This window comes from Panthera leo, chromosome B3 (genome assembly GCF_018350215.1).
Source record: "Panthera leo isolate Ple1 chromosome B3, P.leo_Ple1_pat1.1, whole genome shotgun sequence".
Taxonomy (NCBI): domain Eukaryota; kingdom Metazoa; phylum Chordata; class Mammalia; order Carnivora; family Felidae; genus Panthera; species Panthera leo.
The window spans coordinates 85558912-85585694 of NC_056684.1; the positions used below are offsets into that span (position 1 = coordinate 85558912).

The 26783-nt window shown below is 40.0% G+C and overlaps 1 protein-coding gene across 1 annotated transcript in view; it reads right to left on the reverse strand.

Moving 5' to 3' along the window:
- Positions 1 to 1191: 1191 nt before the first annotated feature.
- SLC25A21 (solute carrier family 25 member 21) overlaps positions 1192 to 26783 on the reverse strand; it is a 485962-nt gene continuing 460370 nt past the window's right edge. The window contains exons 8-10 of the mRNA XM_042943202.1: positions 6687 to 6868; positions 5748 to 5800; positions 1192 to 2431 (exon numbers count right to left, since the gene is read on the reverse strand). Of these exons, the coding sequence (XP_042799136.1) occupies positions 2370 to 2431; positions 5748 to 5800; positions 6687 to 6868 (297 nt within the window). The 3' untranslated portion in view covers positions 1192 to 2369. The remainder of the gene's footprint in view (positions 2432 to 5747; positions 5801 to 6686; positions 6869 to 26783) is intronic.

Sequence of the window (26783 nt, forward strand, 5' to 3'; positions counted from 1 at the left end):
ATCGGTTTCATGGCTTCATTTAAAAAACTCAGATGGCTAGAGGAACTAGGTTTTCAGATCACTAGCATATAAACAGTAAGCAGATTTCTGACACACAAGTTACATTCAAAGAACTGCTTTTTTTCCAACTACAGATATCTTAGAGGGCTTTGAACTGCATTTATTTCTAAAGCAACCGAAATTCAGTGCTACAAACAGAGGATTATAACTTCAGGAGAAGAATAAGCAGAAGGAGCAGATGAACTCTCAGGGCCATAGTCTTCCTTTGATCTTGTAAAACTCCTATTGACATCTGGAGTTCCCAGTCTGGTAAGAAAATAGACTATAAACCGAATGGAACAAAGATACCAGTCCAATATTTTGGTGAAGACTTTAAAACCATACTGTACAGGGACTCTCCTGCCATCCAGAAAAACTGACATAAGGTACAGAATTATCCTTTATCAGATATTTTTAGGTGGCTATTAAGAGTCTTTAAAAAACTCAATTGTATGAAACACAATGAAATATTTATCTAAATTAAGAAATCTCTTGTTATTCTATTTATAATTTTTTCTGGTTCTTGTATTTTTAAAAAATCTAATATTAATGATACCAAGATTTTTTTTTTTTTTTCCTTCTCTTCTTCCCCTCAGGTCTTTTCTTAGCAACAGTGAATTCACATGGAGTAACTTAAAGACAACAGAAAGCTAGAATACAACTTGCTATTCAAAGCAAGTTATGATTTAAAGCTACTTTTAAAAATAAGAGAAGGAAAATGGGATGGGGATTGTTTAATTTTTAGACGTTATTATTGGCTAATGTTGACATATTTCCTTTGTTTCTTAGGGGGTAAAAGTGTTGTTTTTAAACTGGCAAATGCACTCTTCAGAGGTCCTTTCCTATCCCATTCACAGGGAGAGGTTAAAGGTTCAATTTCATGGCCTCCATGCAGGCAGTACTCTCCCTCACAGGCCGCAATAGCATTACCTGCAAAGGATAGGATGCAGTTGTATGACAGACGCATCTTGGTTTTTTTTTTTTTTTTTCCTTTCTACTTTCAATGACCCTCTTATTGAATATTGGGCTGAAATATAAATTAAAAAACACGTTGGAAAGGATGTACAACCGAAGGCTGTGTATGTATATACAGTATGTCAAAAAGCCTTTATTTTTATACTTCAAATGCTCTAAATTAATAAAAAGTAATAATTACCATGTTATCTTTTATTTTTTATTTTCAAAATGCTTCAGTGACCTAGCCTCATGGTAGAAATAATCCTTAGTAGTAAAGAATAGGTATCGTCTAGAATGTGCAGATATTTTTGTTGACGTCAGCTACTGAGGTAGCATCATTTCAGGAGGCAAATAAAAAATCCAGTTTGTTTCTGTCGGTGCCAAGAGCTATTTTTTTGGAGTGCATGTTAGCACAGGAATCTTTGGAAATGCCAAGAACGTACTTCTATTTTGAAACATTTTTCCCTTCATAATACACATTTTAACACTGCAGATAGATGACTTCATACCAGAAGCTGTCACTTTAATAATTTGGAAATGTACTTTAAACAGTCTTTTTAAGAATGGCATAGGTAAGCGTTCTGAAAAAAGATATTTGGATGCAAACACGGCACAAATGGGCCCAAGGAGTGGTTCCAAATTGTTATTTAACATGAAACTATTTCAGCAACAAAAATTGTTTTCAAAGGGAATTATGTGAAGGAAAGTAGTTCAACATAATTTCATGTTTTCTATTTGTCCTAAAAGACTTCACATATCATGATTTAAAAATATGACTGCTTTAAAAAACAGTGCCAGTAGCTTTGGGAAAGTAGAGGTGTGATGTAGATTATTACTCTAAAGAAAACCAACGGATTTAAATTTTAACATAAAATTCAATATTTTTAAAATGCCATTTTAGTGTACTTTAAAAATCTTTTCCTTGTGCCTTTTAGTTATTATTTATGGAAGAATTCCTTAAAAGAACTGTTCAAATTTTGGCTTAATTTTTTTTTTAAGACTTTAAGCATTTCTTGATATCTTGGGGAAAAAAGTAATTATGAATACAATGAATTTTCATTGTGAATCAGTGTGAGAGGAATACAGGTCATGAAATTTATATTGCTTTTATGAACTATATCTGATTTCTATGCTCGATTAACACACCTCATTACTTCATATTATCTTCTCACAGATTTATGGATATGGCCAAAACTACTGTCTCAAATTGTCTAGAGATAATTTTTGGAGTATCGAAATAGATTTTCATGAATCTAGAGTTCATGAATAAACTGTTTCCCCTTAATTGTACATAAGATTGTAAATTATAATTCTACAATTATCAGCTCAGTGCTGTATAGCAAATATCCATTATTTCAACACTTCATAGGTAATCACCAGTTCTCTTGAAGCCATGAATAGGTGTATTCATAAACCAGCAGCATCACTGCACCACCTAGAAAAGAAAAGAGCTGGTTTTTATCTCAAATCCTGCAAAATAGCATCATTTTTCCCCACTGGGTTTCTGGATCTGTGAAGTCCCATTAGCCTATCAAGCAGGGGCTGCTTAGACTCACCAATCTTTGGGCTCTAATACGCTGATGTAAAACTATTGTGGAAAATTCTCACAGCAAAATCAAGACCATCTTGAGTCTCCAAATACATTTTTTCCCCATGAGTTTCTGTGACTTTCAGCATTTCTCATCAGATTCTTTTTCAGGCACTCTTAATTTTTAAAAGTAAATAAATATAGACACATTTAGTCATGTAAGGGCATGTGGCTTTCCTGCAAACAAACCTTCATATTTTTCATATGTAGGCAAAGGATTTATCTTTTTCAGTCCATAATTAACATTGTCCTAGTTGTATTCAAGAAGGAACTCTCTAAGAGGGTACTTGACAGATGAGTCCAGCTTTCGCTTACAGCCTTCAGACTGGATTGCAATGTGAAAAATAGCTTCTGAATATTTAAAAATATGTGCATTACAAAATATAGCTAGCTTTCATCCTCCTCTTGTTTTTCTTCCTCTTCTCCACCTCATATAAATGTATCACACTTGAAAATTTGGTAGTGGGGTTTGGGTGCCATAAGACCACCATTCATCTTGAAAGAGAAGAGTTCTCTAACTTGCTTCAAAGAGGCTTGCTATGTAATATGTCAACAAGACTATGATAAAACTAAGCACCCAGGTTGCAGAATACCAAGAAATCAGGAGAGGCATTTGCATGTGGATGATTTGGTGTTCTGTCTGATGCCGTAAATGGCACATCTCCATGCTCTTGAATATAATCTATGTATCCTCTCATGTCTGTGTGAAAAATGTGGACAGATACCCTGAGCACAACTTTAAGAAGACTCGGCTGCACGAATAGAAGATGGACTTCTGACGAAAACAACCAGAACTTGATTTTGATCTTAGTTATTTTGTACACACTGCCATCTGTGTGTGAGTGTGTGTTTTTTTAATCTACAGGCCACACATGTTTGTGTAACCTTATACCAAAGATAATTACCTGCCTGTAATTTTCATTTTTAACCCATGAAGATACTCTATTAGACCCCTCTCAGCTGCTGTAGCCTTCTTGGTACTCTGGCAAACAAAGACGACCCACTAACACAGGGCTGTTAATATCTATGTAATTGCTGTGTTTACTCTTCTTAACTGTTCTCAGTATAAGACAAGAACATGCAGAATTGGGTTAGTTTTCAGCCTAGTGATGTCTGGAGTTTGACCCACAGACTTCACAATTCTCTTTTCATGGGAGGTAACTGGTTGTTAGCCACACAGAGGCTGCTGAGGCTGTTATAAAAAAGGTGAGATGCTTCCCTACTACGAGTGATAAAAGTTGCAGATTTACCTTTCTTTCATTTTTCACTCTCTCTGAAAAAATCTTGTCCTTAAGTCAAATGTCACCCCTTTCTCTCTACCTTTCAAGTTGCTAGGGCTTGCATGTTTGGAGGACTTAGATGTGAGTGGGGGCCTGGTCCTTGAACGAGATTTCCAGTCATTCACAGTTGTGTTTAGCCTGGATAGTACATTCACAGCAACCCATTTCATCGTATTTAACACATATCAACTCAGGACACCTCATGCAAAAACATTTGAGAAGCCAACCAAACATTTGCAAGTCTCTAACAAACCTTGGGGTCAGATTATTTAAGAGTTTGGGATTAAGGTTCCAGTCAATTACTGTTTTAGGTAAACTCTCCCTGATCACCACTCCTTTTAGGCCCATCGCCTCCTGAGAAAGCTGGGTTAGGGTCATTCCTATGATTTTCTCTAATACTAGGTCTACCAGCAGGTTTTTACTGTGCGGTGAAGGGAAAACACCACATACGTGCAGACAGAGTTGCACAGAATCACCAAGATTCTTTACAATTGGCTTTGTTTTTACACACGAGCCAATGACTAACGGGAGGCAAGTCCGAATCTCAAATGTGGAGCAAAATCCATGCTTATATGACTAGACAGGTTGGGATCGGTGGATTGGGAATTGTGGAAGTGTTTTCTAAATACGTGTCAGTGTGGGGATGCCTGGCTGGCTCAGTCGGTTAAGCGTCCGACTGCGGCTCAGGTCATGATCTCGCGGTTGGTGAGTTCGAGCCCCGCGTCGGGCTCTGTGCTGACAGCTCGGAGCCTGGAGTCTGCTTCAGACTCTGTGTCTCCCTCTCTCTCTGCCCCTTCCCCAGCTCACACTCTGTCTCTCCCTTAAAAAGAAATAAGCATTAAAAGAAAATTTTTTTTAAATATGTGAAAGTGTGAGCTGTTCACTGCCTTCAGTTTACAGACCATTGTTCTCTATCCTCACATTGGTAGAAATGCTGGTTCACTGGGCTGAGATTTGATGGTCAACATGCCTGTGTGTGACTGTGGTTGGGCAGGAGGACATTGCTGTTAAAAGGGAGGAATGGGAAAGGGAGAGAGGAGAGGAGCAGGTGACACTTCTGGGAAAGAATACTAGGATGCCTAAGCAGGTGAGTGTGGCCTGGTTAAAAAAATATGTGGGCTGGTGCATACCTCTGTCCTTATACAGAAGGTTGCTTATAACCCAAGACTATTTGCCCAGGCAGTTGGGTCTGCAGCAGTTATTTTCTCATCTATTTACATAGAGGCAGCTGACTCTCCCTGTGGGAATGGCAGCCGGCTTTATTTTGTGGGCTGGCATCCTGAGGTGAGGCCCTGAGCCAGGAGCCTCCACCGTCATGCTGACAGAGGCCCAGAAGGTGAGTGCTAGGCCGCAGCGCCACAGCTCCCTGGACGGTATTCACAACTCACAGGTGATTGCGAAGCCAAGTGGTTCTTGCCATTTGTGGAGGCAAGTTATCCCTCTTTTCTGTTTTTGAAATGAAGCTGAGGCAGGAACAAGAATGAACCTGGGGCACCAGGAAAGTTTTATCGGGCTGCTCCCTCACTCACTGAGAATCCTTTCCTGTAGCCAGAAGCCACTGTATGTACATCTCTGTGCTCACTCAAACTTCAACTGGCTGTGGATCCTTTTCTATTGACTTAAGCTGGGCTTTTTGGCTTCTATCAGTCTCTAGCAAGGCCTTAAATAGTACCTTATACACAGAGGTGGAAAACATTTTTTTTTTAAGAAAACATTTCTAATGGATACCTTTAATGTCTTGAATACTCCTAGACAACTTTATATCCTCAAGATTTCCATCTTTCACAGTGTGATAAACTTAATGTGTTGCCGATAGACACACAAAAAAAAGCGACACTAGAACAATAAAGAAGGGAGGATATAAGTAATAAAAACATCATTACCTGGTCCAAGCCTCATAATCTTGGGAAGCAGGCCTTTGTACAAAGCTAAAATCCTACAACAGGAAGGGAAAGAGCAACATTCATAACTCTGAAAAGAAAATGGGGTTGTACCTCAGCTTTATGGAGCTGCTGACGCAGCATCTACGAGAACATTTATTTGAAGTTACACATATCGCAGACCAAAAAATATCTGGCTATGCGTCTTCTGCAGCAAATTGGACAAAGGGAAAGAGTTAATCAATTCTTTAAGGCCCAAGCTCTGCTGATCATCTCCACCAGAAATAGGACTTTCATCAGTGAGATGGCTTTTGCTCTGAACACAGGTCTTACTTTCAAGACAGCTGTGTACATGGACAAAATGACTTTTGTAATCGAATTTAAAAGACCACAGACTCAGTCTGCACAAAAGGAAATATGATATAGCTTCGAAATAAAATATTACTTGCTTACTTGAGAATAAGATCTGGGAGAAGAGGTATGAAGAGACAAATGTAAGACTCAAAAACACTAGCAGAAAAAAACCTGTACTTCACATTTTTGAAAGAAAACCCCTTGCACAGAACTCTCGTGTTTAATTCCCCCAGGAGAATATAATGAGGTGACATTTTGATTAGATTTACAGTTGGAAGACACTCACTCTCCTGCCCACACGTTAGCAGGGTGTATTAGAGCATATTGTGCAAACTGACAAGCAAAAGGCTCATCTTCGCATTCTCAAACATACAGCGGATTGTAGGACGGTGGCCTGAGGTTCTTGATGGTGTCAGAACTCGTTGCCAACATTTCCTTACTGTGTTATCTCACAAAGTTTGTCATTCATTAGAGCTTTTCCAACACACACCCAATTTCGGAGGGTTTAATGGCTCTCGTCAAAATGGAAGCACAATATAGCTTTAATAATACGTGAATCCTGCACATTTATTAAAATAAGAATGTTACCCTTCTTCCTGGTAGACTGTTGCCATTGTTTTAAAACAGGTTCTGTACTTGATCTCTCCAGGAACTGGCTGAGGCCCTTGAATCCTACTTTTGGCAACATCAAAAGGGATGTTAATGACTGAGGCTATTGTGCCCGAGAGAAGACCAATCCCAAATTTTCTCAAAAACTCCAAGGTTGGATCCTAAAAGAAAAGAAGAATAAAATAACAGAAAGGGAAGCGGAAGCCCCTAAATTGGCTAAACACTATAAAGCAATATGTATTTAAGCAGAGCATTGCACTCCCCGGCACCCTCCTGTTATTCCAGCGGAACACATTAGGATTTCCTAGGCTGGAACTTGTTTTCTTGACAATCCCATTGGCTATGTTTTTACACATGGTCTAAATTGCTGAAGTACACATTTCCTCACACAGGATTTATAAACACAGTTCATAAAGAAAGACTGGTATGGCATATGGGGATGATTTGTATAATTGGGCTTCACAATGTACTTAGTATTACTGTATCAAAACAGGAGAAATCCAAGCACACTATTAGCTAATTGGCCAGAATATTTTACAAATGACAGCAACTTCCACCATGAAGCCTACTAAAATGCTCATTTGTGTGTGGACCCCCAAATGTTAAATTAAATCAAGGCTACTCTTGGTCTGCTGCTATTCCCCTCCAGGTTTTTTGCATTTATTTTCACGTGTAGCTGATCCACTGTACTGAGAAGTGCTAGCTTCCTGTTATTAACAAACCAACTTGGGGAGGCTGCAAAACAGCCTGTGACATTCTGTGCATTATAAACAGTAGTAAGTCACTGGACTAATTGGCTGAAGAATTTACAACCTATTGTTCCTGAGTCTTATTCTTCCTTCGTGGCAAAGGAAGAGAAGGAGAGAGAGAGGCACAGAGAAGGTGGTGGGGAGAGAGAAGAGAAGAGACAGAGAGAGAGAGAGAGAGAGAGAGAGAGAGAGAGAGAGGAGAGGAGAGGGAGACAGAGGGAGAGAAATTTCTCCTATTTGAATTTAGGTCCTCTACTTTGGTCGGATTTGATTTTCTACCCTCCCTGCTCTGCTTTCTGACATCAAAGTATTTAATTAGGTCTTATGTGGGAGTCACTTTCCTTCAACCTATTTTTGTGCCCAGTGAGCTCACATTATGCTTTGTTATAATGAATTTGCTGGGAAGTTCTCATTATGTTTTCAGCCTCAGTTCTTGCCCTGAAGAGAGGTCATCCCACAAACCATGCAGAAGCTCATGAAGACCCCCCCCCCCCCATCTTTCTCCTGCCCTCTCATTTGGTCAGTATTTCGGGAGTATCTTCACACAGGAACAGTACAGGGTAGTGCCGTGATGCTGTTTTACCCAGAAGGAGAACATAAGTGGAGGGACATACCCCACTTACTTAAAAAGTCATGTTTGAGCATTGCATGCTTCTAGCTTCTCTGGAAGAAGAAAACTCTTGGAAGCTCTGAAATTTTCAACAGAACCAAGAGCCAGATACCATCACAGAAGCCCCTATGTGGCTAAATATAAAAAGTGAAGGGTTCGGTAATAATTCTTGGATCTGGGCCATACAGGTGCCGGGTAGGTTTAAAGGGATTTAAAAACCAACAGGGTGTTTCAACAGGAAAAACAATGCAGTGATTGCAGTATGAGTGAGGTGTGTTTAAATAATTCCCCCTCCCCCCATTTTTTTCTCTTTTACAAGGAGAGAAAAATGCCTTTATGTTACCCTTCTCCATCATGGCCCAGAAGCAGAACCGGGGCTCAGAAGGATGGGGTGTTCGGGCCTGGCTCTGGTTTGTCTGACCTTGCACAAGTCACCAAATCACACAGAGCCCAGTGTGTAGAGGGACAAGTTTAACACCTGCCTTACCTTTGTACTGTATTATTTTCCTGAAAAATAAAAACAATAATAGCAATAAAAGTGCTATGAACGTTGGATAAGCCTGGCAGAAAATGGACAGTGTTATTATGTAGCCTGTTTTGTAGAGTCTCAAAACATCCTGTAATAAGATTCTCTTACGGTATCCCTGTGACACAGCCCAGCTCTTTTTTTTTTTTTTAAATTTTTTTTTTAACTTTTATTTATTTTTGAGACAGAGAGAGACAGAGCATGAACAGGGGAGGGTCAGAGAGAGGGGGAGACACAGACTCCAAAGCAGGCTCCAGGCTCCGAGCTGTCAGCACAGAGCCCGACACGGGGCTCGAACTCACGGACCGCGAGATCATGACCTGAGCCGAAGTCAGCCACTTAACTGACTGAGCCACCCAGGCGCCCCATCAGCTCTCCTTTTTGAATTGAGGACAAGGGTGGAAATGATGGCTTGTACGAACACTGCCCTTTTGGGACGTTTGGAGGACCCTGTCAAGCATGCGGCCTCTCCCATCTCCTGATGTGTTCACCGAGGACTAGAGGTCGGGGGTGGTGTTCGGCACTTGATGAAGGGCACTGTGCTAAAAGTCACTGCTGGAGGCCAAAACCGAAAGTCTTCAGCCTATCACAGTGTTCATTAGCACAAGTACGTGTTGAGCCCAGGGTTGCTATACACTTTCCAGACTAGTTGTAAGGTCCACAGTGGTTTCCCAAAACAGATGTGCAACAGAATCACCTGAGAGCATTGCAAAACGTGGATGCCTGGGCCCCATGTCAGGTTCCCGGATCAAAATCACATGGGAAAGGGCCTGAAAATGATTTTAAAAGATCCCCAGGACTTCTGAAGCTGCCAAGCTGAGGACCCATGTCCCGGAATCAGTGATTTTGATATTCCACGCAGGCAAAGCAGATGGTCAGTTGCTACCCTTCTGGGCATTCAAGGAAGGAGAAGACTTCTTGGGACAGCCAAGAGGTATTCCTCACCACCTGGTCTCTGGGCCCTTTGCCAGTTTCGTCCTTGGAACCCATGGTCTGCTTTATGCAGCAACCTCGCCTGGGACTTGGGTGTGCCAAGAAGAACCCTCTCAGCTTGCCTCTGCTTTTTTTTTTTTTTTTTCTACATGTCATCGCCCATTCTCAAAATGCAGCCACTCAACATACCTCTCCCCTGTGTCCCCTGTGTCCCACTGCTGTGGCTTAGGTTCCTGTTACCTTACCAGGTCTTGTTTTCTTTTTGCTCTCTATCATCTATTCTTCACAGTGGCACCAGGCTCTCTTATTTGGAAAAGCAGATCTGCTCCTGGTCCCAAAGATCCTCAATCCTTCCCCACTGAACAGAGAGTAAAGCCAAAGCTCCTCACTTGGCCTTTGGTTTCTTTCCTACCATATGCTTCCAACTTCTCTCTCCAGCCTCAAGTTCTACACCTCCACCCCACTCCCATACTATAGTCACCCTGGGTAAATCATAATCGTTCAAAGTTAAGCCGAGCACTTTTCTAACTCTTTTCTTCAAATGGCTTACACAGCCTATAATGTCCTTCTCCATTACAGTCACCTAATGTGGTCACACTCCACCTTAGAGTTCAGCTTGATTCCCACCTTGCCCAAGACACTTTAATGGATCCCTGTCAAAACTGATTTCTCCCTCTTCTGTACTCTTGAACTCCTGAATGAACCACAATCATTGCCCTTGCTAAGGCTCACTTTGTGTCTGGCTTACTTTTGCACATATCTCTCGTCCCTGCTGGCTTGTGAGTTGGCACCGCCTAGAGACATGTGTTACTTCTCTTTGGGTCACCTATTACACAGTGTACACAGTAGGCACTAAACAAATGTCTGCTGATTGGCTTATCGAGGTACTTGTTCAGTTATTTTTGTAGAAGCAGTGAGAATCAGGTCTAGCCCTTAATCATTACTTCTCAAGATTCAGCATCTTCTATCCTAGAAACGAACCTCTACTAGAACTTTACATGGGGACACTAACATGGGGACACGACAGGGCATTGGGCATTTGTAAAGAAAAGTATTTCAGGGCAAATAAATTGAGACTCTAATGTCACAGAGCTAAGCCTGGGCTTGCTAGATCCCATTGCTCAGTGGCTCACAGGGAGAACCATGATACGGCAGCCTGTGACCAGATCTTAGCGGAAGAATGTGATGGGCATAGAGTAAGGTCTTGAAACATTACTCCTAGGCTCTTTTTTCTTATACTTCCTGATCTTTTCTTAGTAGGGAGAGGCACCCACTTGCCTGAAGAATGAGGATTATTGTAGCAAGACTACAGAGAGAAAAAGGTAATATTCAGTGTTTTTGGTTTTTAAACTATGCCCTTTCATGTATTATATCAGTTAATCTTCACAAAAACTTTGATGTAAGAACTATTATTATTATTATTCCTGTTTTAAAAATGAGGTAACTGAAAGATTAATTATAAGAAGGGAATTTTTGTTACATCCATATGAACCAAGGCTTTGTGTTAGGTCATAATTTTTCTTTTTTTAAATTTTTAATGTTTATTCATTTTTGAGAGAGAGAGAGAGAGACAGACAGACAGAGGGTAAGCCGGGGAGGAGCTGAGACAGAGGGAAACACAGAATTCAAAGCAGGCTCCAGGCTCTGTGCTGTCAGCACAGAGCCCGACATGGGCCTTGAACTCACGAACTGTTGAGATCATGACCTGAGCCAAAGCCGGATGCTTAACCGGCTAAGCCACACAGGCACCCTGTCTTTTTCTTTTTTTTTTTTTTAATGTTTGTTTATTTTTGAGAGAGAGAGAGAGAGACAGAATGAGAGGGAAACACAGAATCCAGAGCAGGCTCCAGGCTCTGAGCTGTCAGCACAGAGGCCCACATGGGGCTCAAACACACAAACTGCAAGATCATGACCTGAGCTGAAGTTGGATGCCTAAGTGACTGAGCCACCCAGGTGCCCCTACGGCATGTTTTTTTCTACTGATACTCTTTAGAGTCAGTGGCTAGGCTGGTGGGAGAGGTGTCCCAGCACCACTTGAAATTATAAGCAATGCTTCTGTGTATGTGTAGATGGGTTTTTCTGGAAAGAGTGTCTATAGATTTTGTCAGGCTCATAAAAGCTTAGAAAAACTTCATGAAACTATTTCCTCTACCAATAAATTTATAAAGTAAGAAGAGGGAGGTCAGGGTTGAAAACACTGGGGCCGAAAAAAGAAAGCCCTCATCTTCACAGGGGTTATCAGGCAATTCACCTTAGTGGAAAGATTTCTACACACATTCCTGCCCTGGACTCAGGTTACTCGTAACCATTTCTATGAACTCAGTGTTTCTCAAAGTATGGTGCTTGAACCATTATCATCAATACTACATGGGAACTTCTTAGAAATAAAAATTGGGGTCCTATCCCAGGCCTACTGATGGCAATGGAGCTCAGCAATCTGTTTAAACGAGTCCTCCCAATTACTCTGCCGGACACTAAAGTCTGAGAACCACTGGTCAACTGGAAGTTTATGGTTCATCTCTCTGTATCTTTGGGTTGGGTAAGAGATGCTCCGACAAGCTCTGGATGTGCTGGGGAGGACTGTAAAGCTTTCTTTGGTGGAAACAGGGCTTTATTTAAGGTTGCAGAGCTAAAGGCAATGCTATTAACTCTTTCCACCTCTCCTACCCCCAACTCAGTCCAAAGCAAGAATGCCCACTGTGAGGTTTTGGGTATGAGTGATACCTGTCACATAATCTGAATAGGTCATTCTGTACTGGCCATCAGTGAATCACTCAAGCATTTCTGTCAATAATGATAACACATCACAATTAAATTAATAGCAAAAATAGAAACATACATGTGATATAATACTTGTATTATTTTTCATAACTTTCATGAGAAATAATGGTACTATTAATTAATAGTTACTTATTGCTAGACACCATTTTTTTTTTTTTTTTTTTTAGGTAGGCTCCATGCCCAGCATAGAGCCCAATATGGGGCTTGAACTCATCACCCTGAGATCAAGACCTGAAACGAGAGCAAGAGTTGGACACACTCAACTGATTGAGCCACACAGGTGCCCCCAAGATACCATCTTATATTCAAAAAATATATACAAAACATAAGAACCCTGTGGATTGGTATGTAACACCATTTTACAGATAAGGACACGAGACTGAGAGAGTTAAATCAGTTGTCCAAGATCACACTGCTTACAAGAGGTAGAGCCTGGATTTGAACTCATGTTCTTCTGATTCTCAACCATATATTCTTAAGCATTATATCATATTGTTTCTATCCATCATTCATTTTTTGTTTATTCATCCAGCAAACATTTTACTGGATGTCTATATATGCCTGGTCCTACACTGGGTGCTAGAGGTGAGTGTGAAGGTAAATGATCCAGAAAGGGGGTGGGAGGGCATTAATTATCAAGTATTACAGTACAATGTGATAAGAATGTGGGGATGTGAACAAAGTGCAGGGGAAATATTCTGTAGGGAGAAGGAGGTTACTCTTGGGCTTTCACTCTCAAAGTCCTGTGAGAAAGTACCTAGCTTCTCTGCCTCTTAAAAACTTAGTCACTTCTTGATCTCTGTGTCCAACATCCCAACTTCTCTGGGGAGGCCCCCAAAACTGGCATCTTTCCGGCAAGTTGTGGAGTTCTGACAGGTTTAGCTACCTGGGGGAGAACTGAAATGGAGGTTTCATAGTCCTCCCCTTTCTCAGCACAGAGCAGACAAAGATGGCAGCTGCCTGCTTCACCCTGAGGAAACAACATACTATCAGACAACCAATGGGTCAAAAAAGAAAGTAGAAAATAACTTGAGACAAATATAAATGAAAAGACAATATAGATAAAAGGAAAAGAAAAACTTACGGGACGTAGTAAAAGAATACTCAGAGGTAACTCCATAGTGATAAACATCTACATTAAAAGAGAAAATCTAGGGGTGCTGGGTGGCTCAGTCGGTTGAGCTTCCAACTTTGGCTCGGGTCCTAATATCATAGTTTGTGAGTTCGAACCCCGCTTTGGGCTCTGTGCTGACAGCTCAGAGCCTGGAGCTGCTTCAGATTCTGTCTCTCTCTGCCCCTAACCCACTCATGTTCTGTCTCTGTCTCTCTCTCTCTCCCCCTCAAAATAAATAAACATTAAAAAAAGATCTCAAATAAACAACCTAATTTTACAGCTCAAGGAGCTAGAAAAAAGAAGAAAAAATTCAGTCCAAAATTAGCAGAAGGAAAGTAATAATAACGATTAGAGCAGGGATAAATAGAAACTAGAAAAAAAAAGGAAAAAAAATGAAATTGAGTTCATTTTTTGAAAAGATAAAAGTGGCAAACCCTCAGCAAGACTAATAAAGTTAAAATGAGAAGAATTGATGTTTTGAGAAGATGGCAGCGTAGAAGGACACTGGGCTCACCTCGTCCTGCTGATTGCTTAGATTCCACCCACATCTGCCTAAATAACCCAGAAAACCACCAGCAGACTAGCAGAACGGACACTCCGGAGCCAAGCCAAGCCAAGAGGCCCGCAGAAGAGGGTAGGAAGGGCAGAGAGGCGGTAAGTGCTACACGGACTGGCGGGAGGGAGCCGGGCGGCGGAGGGGCAGCCTGCCCGGCAAGGCAGAGCCCCGGAATTCTCGCTTGCAAAAGAGGAGGGGATGGACTGCATGAGTTCTGACAGCCAGCGGGACTTAACATCTGGAATTTTAAAAGTCAACAGCTCTGCTCACGGATTGCAGGGAGGGCAAGAGGACACCTGGAGGGAGAGTTCTTGAGCCCCAGAAGGACAGAGCTTGGTGGGGGAACAAAGGCGCTGGCAAGCGCCATTTCTCTCTCCCATCCCCTAGCTGAAATTCCAAAGGGAACCAGTTCCCATCACCGAACTTGCCAGCACCGTGCGAATGCCCAACGCTGTGCTTCTCTGGGTCCATCCCTCCGATGGGCCTGCCTCCCTCCCGGTGCTGCAGGGCCCCTCCTGCAGGGGGCCACTGATGGCAAAGCGAGCTAAGCTTGCCTCTCCCACCCCTGTGCACCTTGTTGATCTACCCCATCTAATATGCCCTTGGCCAGACCCATCGAAGCAGTACCACAAGCCTGGCAGTGTGCAAGCAGCCCAGACAGGGGCCACACCACACCACAGTGAGTCCTGCTCCTGGGAGAGGGGAAGATAAGGTACACACCAGTCTGACTGTGGCCCCAGTGGTGGCCAGGGGGCAGCCATCGGGTCTGACTGTGGCCCCGCCCACCAACACAAGTTTCTCCCTACAGCACAGGGGAAGTGCCCTGCCGTTTGGAGCTACCTCGGGGACTACCCAAAATGACCAAACGGAAGAATTCTCCTCAAAAGAAACTCCAGGAAGCAGTGACAGCTAACGAATTGATCAAAACTGATTTACGCAATAGAACAAGAATTTAGAATAATAGTCATAAAATTAATTGCTGGGCTTTAAAAAAGCATTGAGGATAGCAGAGAATCTATTGCTACAGAGATCAAGGGACTAAAAAATAGTCATGAGGAACTAAAAAAATGCTATAAATGAGGTGCAAAATAAAATGGAGGCGGCCATAGCACGTATTGAAGAGGCAGAGGAGAGAATAGGTGAATTAGAACATAAAATTATGGAAAAAGAGGAAGCTGAGGAAAAGAGAGATAAAAAAATCCAGGAGTATGAGGGGAGAATTAGAGAACTAGGTGAAGCAATCAAGCAGAACAATATCCGTATCATAGGAATTCCAGAAGAAGAAGAGAGAAAGAAAGGGGCTGAAGGTGTACTTGAACAAATCATAGCTGAGAACTTCCCTGATCTGGGGAAGGAAACAGGCATTGAAATCCAAGAGGCACAGAGAACTCCCTTCAGATGTAACTTGAATCGATCTTCTGCATGACATATCATAGTGAAACTGGAAAAATACAAGGATGAAGAGAGAATTCTGAAAGCACCTAGGGATAAACAGGCCCCAACTTACAAAGATAGACACATGATGGTACTAGCAGACCCATCTACTGAAACTTGGCAGGCCAGAAAGGAATGGCAGGAAATCTTCAATGTGATGAACAGAAAAAAATATGCAGCCCAGAATCCTTTATCCAGCAACTCTGTCATTCAGAATAGAATGAGAGATAAAGGTTTTCCCAAACAAACAAAAACTGAAGGAATTCATCACCACTAAATCATCCCTACAAGAGAGGCTAAGGGGGATTTTGTGAGTAAAATGTTACAAGGACCACAAAGTACCAGAGACATCACTACAAGCATGAAACCTACAGACATCACAGTGACTCTAAACCCATATCTTTCAATAATAACACTGAATGTAAATGGACTAAATGCTCCAACCAAAAGACACAGGGTATCAGAATGGATAAAAAAAAACAAGACCCATCTATTTGCTGTCTACAAGAGACTCATTTTAGACCTGAGGACACCTTCAGATTGAAAGTGAGGGGATGGAGAACTATCTATCATGCTACTGGAAGTCAAATGAAAGCTGGAGTAGCCATACTTATATCAGACAAACTAGACTTTAAATTAAAGGTTGTAACAAGAGATGAAGAAGGGCATTATATAATAATTACAGGGTCTATCCATCAAGAAGAGCTAACAATTACAAATGTCTACGCACCGAATACAGGAGCCCCCAAATATATAAAACAATTAATCACAGACATAAGCAACCTTATTGATAAGAATGTGGTAATTGCAGGTGACTTTAATACCCCAATTACAACAATGGATAGATCATCTAGACACAGAATCAATAAATAAACAAGGGCCCTGAATGATACATTGTATCAGATGGACTTGATAGATATATTTAGAACTCTGCATCCCAAAGCAACAGAATATACTTGCTTCTCGAGTGCACATGGAAAATTCTCCAAGATAGATCACATACTGGGTCACAAAACAGCCCTTCATAAGTATAAAAGAATTGAGATCATACCATGCACACTTTCAGACCACAATGCTATGAAACTTGAAATCAACCACAGGAAAAAGTCTGGAAAACGTCCAAAAGCATGGAAGTTAAATAACACCCTACTAGAGAATGAATGGGTCAACCAGGCAATTAGAGAAGAAATTAAACAATACATGGAAACAAATGAAAATGAAAACATAACAATCCAAATGTTTTGGGATGCAGCAAAGGCAGTCCTGAGAGGAAAATACATTGCAATCCAGGCCTATCTCAAGAAACAAGAAAAATCCCAAATACAAAATCTAACAGCACACCTAAAGGAAATAGAAGCAGAACAGCAAAGATACCCCTACCCCAGCAGAAGAAGAGAAATAATAAAGATCAGGACAGAAATAAACAATATAGAATCTAAAAAACCTGTAGAGCAGATCAATGAAACCAAGAGTTGTTTTTTTGAGAAAAATAAACAAAATTGATAAACCTCTAGCCAGGCTTCTCAAAAAGAAAAGGGAGATGACCCAAATAGATAAAATCATGAATGAAAATGGAATTATTACAACCAATCTCTCACAAATACAAGCAATTATCAGGGAATACTATGAAAAATTATATGCCAACAAACTGGACAACCTGGAAGAAATGGACAAATTCCTAAGCACCCACACACTTCCAAAACTCAAACAGGAAGAAACAGAAAATTTGAACAGACCCATAACCAGCAAAGAAATTGAGTCAGTTATCAAAAATCTCCCAACAAATAAGAGTCCAGGACCAGAAGGCTTCCCTGGGGAATTCTACCAGATATTTAAAGCAGAGATAATACCTATCCTTCTCAAGCTATTCCAAAAAATAGAAAGGGAAGGAAAACTTCCAGACTCATTCTATGAAGCCAGCATTACTTTGATTCCCAAACCAGACAGAAACCCAGCAAAAAAAGGGAACTATAGGCCAATATCTCTGATGAATATGAATGCAAAAATTCTCAACAAGATACTAGCAAATTGAATTCAACAGCATACAAAAAGAATTATTCACCAGGATCAAGTGGGATTCATTCCTGGGCTTCAGGGCTGGTTCAATGTTCAGAAATCAATCAATGTGATAGATCACATTAATAAAAGAAAAGATAGGAACCATATGATCCTGTCAATCTATGCAGAAAAAGCATTTGACAAAATTTAATAAAAACCCTCAAGAAATTAGGGATAGAAGGAACATACTTAAACATCATAAAAGCCATTTATGAAAAGCCCACAGCTAATATCATCCTCAAAGGGGAAAAACTGAGAGCTTTCCCCCTGAGATCAGGAGCACAACAGGGATGTCCACTCTCACCGCTGTTGTTTAACATAGTGTTGGAAGTGCTAGCATCAGCAATCAGACAACAAAAGGAAATCAAAGGCATCAAAACTGGCAAAGATGAAGTCAAGCTTTCACTTTTTTTAGATGACATGATATTATACATGGAAATCCTGACAGACTCCACCAAAAGTCTGCTAGAACTGATACATGAATTCAGCAAAGTCACAGGATACGAAATCAATGTGTAGAAATCAGTTACATTCTTATACACTAATAATGAAGCAACAGAAAGACAAAGAAAGAAACTGATCCCATTCACAATTGCACCAAGAAGCATAAAATACCTAGGAATAAACCTAACCAAAAGATGTAAAAGATCCGTATGCTGAAAACTATAGAAAGCTTATGACGGAAATTAAAGAAGATACAAAGAAATGAAAAAACATTCCATGCTCATGGATTGGAAGAATAAATATTGTTAAAATGTCAATACTACCCAAAGCAATCTACACATTCAATGCAATCCCAATCAAAATTGTACCAGCATTCTTCTCGAAGCTAGAACAAGCAATCCTAACATTTGTATGGAACCACAAAAGACCCTGAATAGCCAAAGTAATGTTGAAGAAGAAGACCAAAGTGGGAGACATCACAATCCCAGACTTTAGCCTCTACTACAAAGCTGTAATCATCAAGACAGCATGGTATTGGCACAAAAACAGACACATAGACAAATGGAATAGAATAGAGACTCCAGAATTGGACCCACAAAAGTATGGCCAACTAATCTTTGACAAAGAAGGAAAGAGCATCCAATGGAAAAAAGACAGTCTCTTTAACAAATGGTGCTGGGAGAACTGGACAGCAACATGCAGAAGAATGAAACTAGACCACTTTCTTACACCATTCACAAAAATAAACTCAAAATGGATGAAGGACATGAATGTGAGACAGGAAACCATCAAAACCCTAGAGGAGAAAGCGGGAAAAAAACCTCTCTGACCTCAGCCGCAGCAATTTCTTACTTGACACATCTCCAAAGGCAAGGGAATTAAAAGCAAAAATGAACTATTGGGACTTCATGAAGATAAAAAGCTTCTGCACTGCAAAAGAAACAATCAACAAAACTAAAAGGCAACTGACAGAATGGGAAAAGATATTTGCAAATGACATATCAGACAAAGGGCTAGAATCCAAAATCTATAAAGACCTCACCAAACTCCATACCCGAAAAACAAATAATCCAGTGAAGAAATAGGCAGAAGACATAAATAGACACTTCTCTAAAGAAGACATCCAGATGGTCAACAGGCACATGAAAAGATGCTCATTGTCTCTCCTCATAAGGGAAATACAAATCAAAACCACACTGAGATATCACCTCATGCCAGTCAGAGTGGCTAAAATGTACAAATTAGGAGACTATAGATGCTGGAGAGGATGTGGAGAAACGGGACCTTTCTTGCACTGTTGGTGGGAATGCAAACTGGTGCAGCTGCTCTGGAAAACAGTGTGGAGGTTCCTCAAAAAATTAAAAATAGGTCTACCCTATGACCTAGCAATAGCACTGCTAGGAATTTACTCAAGGGATACAGGAGTGGTGATGCATGGGGCACTTGTCCCCAATGTTTATAGCAGCACTTTCAACAATAGCCAAATTACGGAAAGAGCCTAAATGTCCATCAATTGATGAATGGATAAAGAAGTTGTGGTTTATATATACAATGGAATACTACTTGGCAATGAGAAAGAATGAAATATAGCCTTTTGTAGCAACATGGATGGAACTGGAGAGTATGCTAAGTGAATTAAACCATACAGAGAAAGACAGATACCATATGTTTTCACTCTTATGTGGATCTGAGAAACTTGACAGAAGACCATGGGGGAGGGGAAGGGGAAAAAAAAGAGAGGGAGGGAGGCAAACCATAAGAGACTCTTAAAGACAGAATAAACTGAGGGCTGATGGGGGTGGGAGGGAGGGGAAAGTGGGTGATGGGCATTGAGGAGGACACATGTTGGGATGAGTACTGGGTGTTGTATGGAAACCAATTTGACAGTAAATTTCATATTAAAATAAATAAATAAGAATCAAAATCAGAAATGAAAAAAGAGACATTATAACGGACATCACAGAACTAAAAAGGATGAAAGACTACTATGAATGATTATATGCCAAGAAACTGGACAACCTAGAAGTAGTAGATATATTCCTAGAAACAACCTTCCAAGACTAAATCATGAAGAAATAGAAAGTATGAACAAACCTATAACTAGTATGGAGATTTAATCAGCAATCAAGAACCTGAAGACAAAGGAAAGCCCAGGACCAGATGGTTTCACATTGTTTCTACCAAACTTATAAAGAATTAATACCAATGCTTCTCGAATTCTTTCAAAAAATCAAAAAGTAAAGAACACTTCCAATTCATTTTGTGATACTAGCGTAACCCTTATATCAAAGCTAAAGATACCACAAGGAAAAAAATTAAAAAACTACAGGCCGAGATTCCCGATAAACACAGATTTAAAATCCTCAATAAAATACTAGCAAATTGAATTCAACAGCACATTAAAAGGATCATACACTGTGATAAACTGGGATTTATCTCTGGAATGCAAAGATTTTTCAACACACCAAAATCAATTAATGTGATACAGCACATTAACAGAATAAAGGATAAAAAAATAACATGATATTCTCAATTGATGCAGAAAACACATTTGACAAAATTCAACCTGCTTTCATGATCAACACCCTCAGAAGGTAAGGAACATAAGGCAAATCCCTCAACATAATAAACTCCATACATGTAAAGCCCACAGCTAATATCACACTTTACTGTTGAAAAACTGAAAGCTTTTCCTTTAAGATTAGTAACAAGGCAAAGATGCCTGCTCTCATCACTTCTATTCAACATAGTAATGAAGTCCTAATCAGAGAAATTAGGCAAGAAAAATAAACAAAAAACATCCAAATCAAAAGTAAAACTGTCCCTGTTACAAACAACATGGACTTATATATAGGGAAAAACCTAAAGATTCCATAAAAAAATTAGAATAAAGAAATTCAGTAAAGTTACAGGATACAAAATCAACATACAGAAATCACTCATGTTTCTATACACTACACACAAACTATCTAAAAAGAAATTAGGAAAACATTCCCATTTCAATCGGATAAAATGAATAAAATACTTAGGAATAAACTCAACTAAGGAGGTGAAAGTCTTAAATACTGAAAACTATAAAACGTCAAAAAAATTAAAGGCAACACAAATGAAGACATTTCATGTTCATGGATTAGAATAGTTAATATTGTTAAAATTTCCACAATACCGAAAGTGATCTAAAGATTCAATGCAATCTCTATAAAACTCCAATGGCAGTTTTCATAGAAATAGGAAAAAATTCTACAACTGAGTATACCCAAGTCCATCCTAAGAAAGAAGAACAAAGCTGGAGGCATTATAATTCCTAATTTCAAAGCATATCATAAAGGTATAGTACAAAACATTATGGCACAGGCATACAGACAGACATATAGTCCAGTGGGACAGACCAGAGAGACCAGAAATAAATCCAAGCATATATGACCAGCTAATCTTCAACAAGAGTGTCAAGAATACACAATGGGGAAAGAGCAGTCTTCGACAAGTGGTGCTGGTAAAACTGGAAATCCACATGCAAATGAATGAAATTGAAACTACATATTATGCCCCCCCACACACACACAAATTAAAGACTTAAATATGGGACCTGAAACCATACAACTCCTAGAAGAAAACATGAGTAAAGCTTCATGACATTGATGTTAGCAATGATTTGACACCAAAAGCACAGGCAACAAAAGTAAGGACAGACAAGTGGGATCATGTCAAACTAAAAAGCTTCTGAACAGCAAAGGAAACGAAAGAGCAAAAAGGCAACCTACGGGATGGGAGAAAATATTTGCAAATCATGTATCTATAAAGGGGTTGATATATAAAATATAAACTATATAAGGAACTTTTATAACTCAGTACCAAGAAAGCTAATAGCCTGATTTTAAAATGGGCAAAAGACTTGCATAGACATTCTTTCAAAGAAGACATACATATGGCCAATAGGTATATAAAGAAATGCTCAGTCACTAATTATCTGGGAAATGTAGATCAAAACCACAAGATATCATTTCACATCTGTCAGGATGATTATTTTCAAAAAAATAAAAGTACGTGTTAGCAAGGATGGGGAGAAATTGGAATCCTCATACACTGTTGGTGGGGGGTTTTAAATGGTGTAGCCACTCTGGAAAACAGTATAGAGTTCCTCCAAAATTAACAATAGAACTATGATATGATCTAGCAAGCCCACTTCTGGGTATTTATCCAAAAGAATTGAAATGAGGACCTCAAAGTGATATTAGCACTCTTATGTTCATTGCCATACTATTCACAATAACCAAGATATGGAAACAACCTAAACATCCATTGACAGAACAGATAAAGAAAATGTGGCATATTTATACAATGAAATACCATTTGCCTTTAAAATGAAGGAAACTGTGATATGTGACAACATGGATGAAAGTTGAGGACACCATGTTAAGTAAAGTGAGCCAGTCACAGAAAAGACAATTACTTCATGATTCCACTTATATGAGGTACCTAAAATAGTCAAATTAGTAGAATTAAAGAATGGAATGGTGGTTGCCAGGGCTTGGGGGCAGGGAAATGGGGAGTCACTAATCAAGTTCAGTTAAGCAAGATGAATAAGCTCTAGAGATCTGCTTTACAACATCATACCCATAGTCGACAATAATGTATTGTGCACTTAAAAATATGTTGAGGGTAGATCTCACGTTAAGTGTTTTTATCATAATATAATGAAAATTAAAAAAAAAAACTTGAGGGAAAAATATGTCACTTAGCCCAAGTAAAATATTTAGGATGGATCATACCTTAATTATGTAAATGGATATTAATGTTGATGAAAAATCTATCTTGTTTTTAAAAATTTCGAACTTACTTCTATAATTTGTTCCAACTGTCATCAATCAGGAAACTTCCTGTGTTCCTAACCCACATTCCTCACGCATAAGCCTAAACTATTTTACTCTAATTTTTTGCTCAATTGCAAGGGTAATCAACTGTCACCATTCTTGATGTAATTCATCATGATTTAAAAACTGTTATTGAAATAACCTTTTCTTCCTCATGCTTAAAAACACAGTTCCTTTGAAATATTTATTTGTAAGTAGTATACATTATTTCCCCATCTACAGATGAGTTTTATTCTTTTCTCCTAAGTATGTTCCAATTTTTCTTATAAAATATGGTACTTTAAACTGGAGCTAAGTAGCCTGAAATGTTAATGTGTATTACATGCATTGACCTTATTTGTGATAGCAATACAAAATCCAATATTCATAGTTTAAAAAAATGATTTAATTCCCCTGCAAACATTTTAAGACTGATGTTAACATTTCACTTCTCAAATGAGACAACTGAGACAGAGGAAAGGTATAACTTGCCAGAGAGACATGGCTAATGAGTAAGTACCAGAATTGGGAATTGATATCAGGTCTCTTAGTAGAACTCTGGCAATTTCCATAACACTGCAATTTGGTGTCAGTGCAGAGCTGAAGAGATGTGTTTTCCAGTCCCTCTTTTGGAAGATCAATGAGTTTCCCTGACAGGACATGTTATTTATAGACTCTCCACAGCTTAACAAGAAACACTAATAAGTGATCCCAAAACATTGGTGGTCATGATGTTCCATAACCTTTAAGAATTCAACAAAAGTTACCACGTCATTGGAAATGAGATCATATGACTCAAAATAGTTAACAATCAACATACTACATATTTGTGACTAACTTAACCATCTAATCCAAACATTATATCCACAGCTAAGGACAGTATTAGTAATTTAAGGCAATGGCACTTAAGAAGTTAATATGCAGAAAGGCAAAATGTCTTGATCAAAAGAAGCATGTGCCTCTCTTTTTACCTTCCCTGGCATGGGCTTTGATGCTTTGCTTCATGACTGGCCAGCTGGCTGCTAGCTTGATAAACAGAACCTTTGCCCATCTCACAGGCCTTTGTGATTAGGGTCTGGCATCTTTAAGAAGACATTCCACACAGAGACATGCCAGAAGGAGGGGGTAAGCAAGATGGGGGAAGCAAGATCTGTTAGCTAGTGAGGACGAGGGGTGGTGAGGGAGACTGGCCAGGAAGCCTGCTGCTACCCATAAGGCAAGGTTTAACAGAGTGTAGCAATGGGCGAACAGCATGAATATACACCTTAAAGTCTAGTCTTAGAATCTTCCTACGACCTCATGACAGCCCAAATTAAATTTCCTTTGCTCCCCACAGTTCACTCATTCCTTCTGTCATCACACTGCATCTGAGATCCTCTCTGACTAGCTTTGACCTAACTTGAATTCAGTATACCCTGGATACTTAGTCCAGGTGTCTTAGTCTTTTTTTTTTTTAATTTTTTTTTAACGTTTTATTTATTTTTGAGACAGAGACAGAGCATGAACGGGGGAGGGGCAGAGAGAGAGGGAGACACAGAATCGGAAGCAGGCTCCAGGCTCTGAGCCATCAGCCCAGAGCCCGACGCGGGGCTTGAACTCATGGACCGCGAGATCGTAACCTGAGCTGAAGTCGGCCGCTTAACTGACTGAGCCACCCAGGCGCCCCAGATAGTCTTTAATAAACACACTTAGAGAAACATTCTCCATTCAGGATGGGCCTTGGTTGATGCTAGATTGGATTTACTGTTCCTTGTCAAAAGTTGCTAAAATAGGTTTGCCATTTGAAAAATTAAAATTATAGTTGAGAAGTGACTGAAAGAAGTTGCTGTAAATTGCTTTAAGACAATTAAAGACAATATAGTGGTCCTACAAAGAGTCACATGATTTTCAGGGTATCACAAATTGCTGTGTTTTTTTTTAGTAATTATTTTTTAGAGAGAGAGAGCGAGTGAGTGCACAGGTGGAGGAGGGGCAGAGAGAGAGGGGGACAGAGGATCTGGACGCAGGCTCGAACTCACGAACCACGAGATCATGACCTGAGCCGAAGTCGGACACTCAACCAACTGAGCCACCCAGGTGCCCCACAAATTACTTCTTGATAGAACTCTTACTCTGCTTTCTCTTCCCGCTAGTAGGTAAATAAATTGATGGGGAGAATGTTAGGACCATAGCAGCGTGATTCAAAAAGAATGGAACATTTTAATAAATCTATTAGTAGTTAGATTATATACAAACATGTGGTCAAAACCAATTTTAATGGGCTCCCTCAGTTACTTCCATAATTTTACAATGGTCAGTCTGTGCTAACAACACACATTCTATACTTTAATTCATTTTATCCCCTTTGTGGCATACCACCATCAATCGTTAAAGGGGTAGTTGTGACGCCATCTCCTCAAGGCTGCCAAAAAAGAGGTGATACAAACAGGAATTTCATGTGGATTCTCACATGAAGAAACTGCAGACAACCCGGTCTAGTAATACATTTTTGAAAGTTAATTTCCTTTTGAATCATCCTGTACACTTTGATTTTAGAAAGTTACTTGAATAAGTCTTCCATGTTATCCTGATTAATAAGATACTGAATGGAGGGAGGAGAGATGAAAAGTACAGCTGGAGATCCCTCAGCTGTGAAAGATGTGTCCATAAGACAGCCTGATGAGGGGCTGGATGAACCTGGGTCAAGATGTGAAAGGCCTGCCCTTGGATCTGCTGATTACACAGGTTGGGAGGGGAAGCTAGAATGACAGATGAGGCCCTCAATATTAAAATTTATCATCACAAGCACTGGACTGAACCCACAGGATTACTTTTAAGCACAGTGAATACAAACTGTACAAGTTCAAGGGGAGACTTGACTTGACTGCAGTTCACATACTCTGGGGATTTTAACTGACCATAGTTTTATACATATCAACATCTTGATGCAAAACCAACACCCATTCTCTGTCCCTTCCACCCCAACAAAAATTTCTCAAGAATTTATTTCTGGGGGTGCCTGGGTGGCTTGGTCAGTTAAGCGTCCGACTTCGGCTCAGGTCATGATCTCACAGTCCGTGAGTTCGAGCCCCGCGTCGGGCTCTGTGCTGACAGCTCAGAGCCTGGAGCCTGTTTCAGATTCTGTGTTTCCCTCTCTCTCTGCCCCTCCCCTGTTCATGCTCTGTCTCTCTCTGTCTCAAAGATAAATAAACGTTAAAAAAAAAATTAAAAAAAAAAAGAATTTATTTCTGTACAATCTTTGGCTGCATTAAGAAGATGTGGTACACACCCACACGTGTGCACGCACACACACACATCACTACTTGGTGATGAAAAAGAATGAAATCTTCCCATTTGCAACAATGTGGACAGAACTAGAGTGTATTATGCTAGGCAAAATACGTCAGAGAAAGACAGCTTTCATATGATTTCACTCATATGTGGAATATGAGAAACACAACAGATGAAGATAGGGGAAGGGAAGGCAAAATAAGAGGAAAAACAGAGAGGGAGGCAAACCATAAGGGCTCTTAAATACAGGGAACAAACTGAGGGTTGCTGGAGGGGCTAAAGGGCTGAGGGGTATTAAGGAGGGCACTTCTTGGGATGAGCACTGGGTGTCATATGTAAGAGATGAATCACTGGGTTCTACTCCTGAAGCCAAGACTACACTGTATGTTAACTAGTTTCAATTTATTTTTTTAATGTTTATTTTTGAGAGAGAGAGAGAGAGAGAGAGACAGAGTGCTGGCAGGGGAGTGGCAAATAGAGAAAAGGGAGACAGAATCTGAAGCAGGCTCCAGGCTCTGAGCTGTCAGCACAGAGCCCAACATGGGGCTCAAACTCACAAACCATGAGATCACGACCTGAGCCAAAGTCAAGACTCTTAACCAACTGAGCCACCCAGGCGCCCCCAACTACCTTGAACTTAAATGAAAAAACAAAACAAAACAAAAAAACAACAACATGTGTTCAGATCACAGGAAGGGTTGAGACTACTGTACTCTGAACTGATCCTCTGACAACTGTAGTATTATGTTCA